Genomic DNA, 5,249 nt, shown 5'->3' on the forward strand with positions numbered 1-5,249 from the left:
GTTTGAGCCGGTACTGGACTTGATTTCCATTGTTGTCTAGGTGTTTTCAGCCAATTTGGTCCATGCCACCAGAGCTCATTATTGAGGATTTCGCTGGGACGAATTCCTCGAGATATTAGGTCTGCAGGATTTGTTTTCCCAGAAACGTGAGACCAGTTATAGCCTTCAGTCAAGGCCTGAATTTTTGCGACCCTATTCGCCACGAACGTAGTCCAGGTGCCAGGAGGAGACTTAATCCACTGCAGCACGCACGTTGAATCGGTCCAAAAGTGGACGTTTAAACCCATGTTTGTAGCTTTTGAGACTCTTTCCCAAAGTTGTGCTGAAAGAAGCGCTCCACACAATTCCAAGCGAGGTAGTGATTGAACTGCCAGTGGAGCAACCTTCGATTTCGATGTCAGTAGGTGGACGGTAACCTTGCCATCTTGCCCTTCGCTCCTCACAAAAACCGTAGCTCCGTAAGCTACCATTGATGCATCAGAGAAGCAATGAAATTCTACTAGTCTTGCTCCAGGTGTGATTACGCATCGAGGTACGTGAACCGTATTTAGTAACGGAAGTGTTTCGTGAAAATTGCACCATTCCTCAGCCATCCTTTGCGGAAGTCGGTCGTCCCAGCCTATCTTCTGATCCTTATCATTCTCTAGAGTCCAAAGGCGCTGCATGAAGACCTTCGCAGTCGTGATAGTCGCGCCTAACAACCCCAAAGGATCGAACAGTTTGGCGATAATACTCAACACGTTTCGTTTCGTATAATGTTGATCGCCATTCAATCGAGGAATATCGAACTGGAATCTAAAGCAATCGACATTAGGAAGCCAATTCAGCCCTAAGGTTTTGACCTCTGCATCCTGGTCCCAATTTATTCCATCCATAACCGGTAGCGCCAAGTCTTGGTATGGAATACCCTTCAAAACTTCTTCCCGGTTCGATGCCCATTTTCTCAATCGAAATCCTCCACTTAGCAGCATAGAATCAAACTGGTCTCGTAGCTTTATTGCAGTATCTACGTCATCCGCTCCGGAAATTACATCATCCATGTAGACATCTTCGTCGATAGCTTTCGCAGCCAAAGGATACCGCTCTTGTTCGTCTTCGGCTAACTGCTTTAGCGCACGAGTAGCCAGGTAGGGTGCTGATTTCGTGCCATAGGTGACCGTTAGTAGTTCGTATGACGCAACTTCCTTCTCTGGTCCAAACCAGAGAACACACTGTAGAGGTGTGTCTTGCTTGTCAACCCAAATTTGTCGAAACATCTTTTCAACATCTGCAACCACCATGACCTGTCGGAATCGACTTCGTATGACGATAGACCGAAGATCTTGCTGCACTGTAGGCCCCGCAAACAACGCATCATTTAGCGAGATGCCTGTTGTTGTCTTGCAAGACGCATCAAACACAACCCTGACCTTCGTGGTGGTGCTTGAGTCCTTAATTACGGGATGATGTGGTAGATATACTCGCTTGACTGCCTCTTTGCTTACTTCAGCTACCTTTCTCATATGGCCTAGTTCCAAATACTCAGCCATAAAATCAAAATACTGCCTTTGAAGATCTATGTTCCTCGATAATCGTCGTTCTACACTTTGAAGGCGTTTCTCTGCAATTTCCTTCGATTCCCCTAGCTGTTGAATGATTTGCTCGTTTTTGGGCAGTGTTACAGTATAGCGACCACCTATTTCCCTTCGTACTGTACGCCCAAATTGTTCTTCACAGCGCATTTCCTCAGGAGAAAGGTTGTTCACAGCACCTACATCTTCGCAGGACCAAAATCGTGACAATATTTCCACCAAGTTGTCCGATACAGCGATGTTGCATGAAAATCTTGCACTCTCTGCTGGCGTACAAGTTTCTCCCGACACAATCCACCCAAATACTGATTCAGTAAGTGTAGGTAAATTGCTACCCAAATCAATCTCATTCCCGGACTGAAAGAAGCTGAAGAACGCTTGAATTCCGAGTACAGCATCAACCTTTCTAGAGCGAAAGAACTCCGGATCTGCCAGTTCAATTTCTTGTGGTAAATTCCATCCATTAGTCTGCACTGTAGCTGTAGGCAAACTAGCTGTAACACTCGGGAGAACCAGGAACTCCATAGACCTTGAGTAGTCTGATATTCTGGACTTGATTGTAGCAGCTATCTTGCGTGTGACTCTCGTGTTGGTTTGACCGACACCTTGGATCGAGATGTCCACTTTCTGGCTAGAGACCTTCATCAACCTGCTTAGACTTTCGGAAATGAAATTACATTCCGAGCCAGAGTCGAGCAGAGCGCGAGCAGGATAGCGTGATCCATAATTGTCTTCAACTATAACAACTGCAGTTGCCAGGAGAATCTGGGAGGACTTAACCTTGGCCATATTAGAGGAAACAGATCCAGTTGCCCTCGAGGTTGACGACTGTTGAGCTGGAACGGGTGAATTCCGCTTAGCGCCCTCATTCGATGTTCCAGTGTCAGATGAGCTATGGTTCGAACTTCGTCCTTCTGCCTTGAAACACATAACCGTATGATGCCTTGACTTGCATTTTCTACAGCTGTATCTCGAAGAGCATTCTCTAGCGATGTGACCTCCCTTCAGACAGTTGCGACAAAGAGAATGACTGCGCAGAAAAGATTCTCTGTTGGATATCGGCATCTTCAGAAAAACAGAACAGATGTGCAATCCGTGAATTTCCGAACAGGCTGGGCATTTTGCACTGTCGTATTGCACCGCATTGTGACTCGCTCTTTGATAGATTGGTTTTCGTTTTTCCTGCGATACTGTGTCACGTCTCAGATCTGGCTTCGGCGGCAATGCTTCCAGCATCTGAATTCGACGATGGAGAAATTCAAGCAGATCCTTCACAGTGTCCTTATCCTTAGCGGACGAACATTCCTCCCAACCACGCCGGGTTGTGGAATCTAAACGAGAAATCAGCAGTTCCACCAACAGTAAATCCTTGTATTCGGCAACTGCAACTACTTGATCTAGATTCTGAACAGCCCTGTCGAATCCTTCCACCAATCTTTGTAGCTCACCGACGGACTCCTTCGCAAGAGAAGGGAGTTTCAATAAGACCTGCACTTGTCGTTTCCTCAAAAGCTTACTATTATTGTAACGTTTGAGCAAAATGTCCCATGCAATTTGGTAATTGGCTCCTGTGATCTTTAGTGGATCAAGCAGAGCCTTCGCCTCACCGCTCAAACAGCCCTTGAGATAGTGCAATTTCTCAACTGGGGGAAGATCAGTTTTGTGGTGAATCAAGGAAGTATACATGTCCCTGAAGCTCAGCCATTCATCAATATTTCCGTCGAAAGATTGCAGTTTTATCTGTGGTAGACGAACATGCTCCATCACACCGTGCACCGAAGATTCATCCCCTCGTAAAGATTGGTTTTGAATACCACTGGCATTCAATGTTGCCAGCTTGTCTAGGAGAAACGATTTCACATCGTAGAAGTTGGACTCGAAGTCGGCTTGATCCTTGAGAAAGGCTTCACTTTCCTCAAAATCCTCTTGTGCTTGCAACTCCCAGCAAGTTTCGTTAATAGACTGCCATAATTCATCGAGACGCGCTATACGAACATTGATCTGACTGACAGTTGTTCCCTCCTTGAATTCGTTAACAAACCGTCGGATATTACCAAACGTGGTGCGAAGTCCTCTAAGCCTTGCCGATAGTGTCTTCAACGTCTTCGAGTCCTTGGAAGTCATCGTGGAGTCTCACAAATGGTTCGAAAAGCGAAGAATACTTGGATGTAGTATCAAGAATTTGGCCGGCTTCGGCTAAACATATACTGTTCAGCTCACCTATGAGAGAAACAAGCGTCACGTCCGAAGTCGGTCAGGATCAAATATTCGAGTTGCGTAGTCACTATTCGTTTGTGAGGATTTCAGCAGTGTCAGACTCCAGACTCCAGTGAAGACCAAAAAGGCAGAAAAGGTCGAATGTAGTATACAACAACACCTTACTTCGGCTGTACATATACTGTAAAGCTCACCTAGAGAAATACAGAAGACACCAACAGCCAGATTTGTCAGTCCACAGTCGTAATAATTCTTACAGCTCGTTTCGAACAAGTTATCCAGTGCACAAGAGGAGAAAACGCAGTAATGTAGTATCGAAAGGGGTCTTGCTACGGCAGGACATATACTCTAAGCCTCACCTAGAGAACCATAGACGACGCCAAGTACCTCAAAGCTTCGCCCCATGAAGCATATGAGTATAAGGATTGCTCCGAAAGGAATTCAAGCCAAAATTTGTCGAAAAGAGTAGATTTATTGTTGTGGAGCATCAATAAACCAGCTTCGGCTGGACATATATCTATTATATTTATTTACCTGAAAGGCAGGGTTGCTCGCTGATGCCCAAGCTCGAAATACTGTCTCGATGCCTCGATTCGTCTTGCATCCGTCTATCTAATTCCACGTCTAATGTGCTTCGTGCTGATACAGTAATAAAGGCTGATCGCTCTCACATCGATTGGTACACCCGCCGTTGATTGATCCGTAGAATTGAAACGAATGAAATCACAACGAAAATCCGCGTTATAATACTGAATGGAGGCTTCGGCAAGACATACACTGTTCCAACCTACCTGACGGGTGGTAGAACAGCACTAAAGCTGTCTACTTAGTCCTCGCAGTCCTTGAATTGATCTGAGTCACTGACATGCAATCAGGCGGGATATCATTCACAGCAGATCCAATTGAGCAATGGCCAACGACTTGGCGCTTATTTGTCGATGTAATGGCGTTGGCTCTATTCAACGGTCCGATGATGGCACAAATCCTTTTGTATTGGTCAAGATGTTCGACAATGGCGATTGCTCTTTGAGGCTGATCCAATTAGAATCCTTGTTGGCGCGAATCCTTCAGCTGGCACAATAGGGTCCGTCCAGCGTGATGGCGAAGAACGATCCTTGGTTGATTTCCCAACGAAGATTTACCGGTCGATAGTATCCGGTTCAAAGGACCAATTATGTTGGGATACCTTCAGAATGATCGTTCGCTCTCCTGTCGTTTATGTTGTCCTTCACAAGACCTTCCTTCTGGCTGTGCAATCTCGCATTTACAATGCAGCTAGCATGCATATGTTTCGTGGGTAGGTTTGTCTCAATACTCCCACTTTCTACACACGTTATTACTAAACACACAACATAACTGAAAACTACACTTTATTTTAAAAACATCAAATAACTACTTCTACATTTATTAAACTTAATTATAGGTAAACATAGAACAATAATTTGATAAGAGGTTCGCCCT

General features: G+C 45.2%; 1 protein-coding gene across 1 annotated transcript; it reads right to left on the reverse strand.

Moving 5' to 3' along the window:
• Nucleotides 1-231: 231 nt before the first annotated feature.
• Nucleotides 232-3,695, reverse strand: LOC134207398 (uncharacterized). Its single transcript, XM_062683121.1, has 2 exons — nt 580-3,695; nt 232-463 (listed from the first exon to the last, which is right to left on the reverse strand). The coding sequence occupies exons 1-2, from the start codon at nt 3,693-3,695 to the stop codon at nt 232-234; spliced, it is 3,348 nt and encodes a 1,115-aa protein (XP_062539105.1).
• Between the last annotated feature and the right edge of the window lie 1,554 nt (nt 3,696-5,249).

This window comes from Armigeres subalbatus, chromosome 1 (assembly GCF_024139115.2).
Source record: "Armigeres subalbatus isolate Guangzhou_Male chromosome 1, GZ_Asu_2, whole genome shotgun sequence".
NCBI lineage: Eukaryota > Metazoa > Arthropoda > Insecta > Diptera > Culicidae > Armigeres > Armigeres subalbatus.

Bases quoted from the DNA above. Each gene is read 5' to 3' on its own strand.
- LOC134207398 (XM_062683121.1), bottom strand. From the start codon at position 3,695: ATGACTTCCAAGGACTCGAAGACGTTGAAGACACTATCGGCAAGGCTT. The intron at 464-579 runs GTGCAATTTTCA...CATCAATGGTAG, and splicing joins CAAAGGATGGCTGAGGAATG to CTTACGGAGCTACGGTTTTT.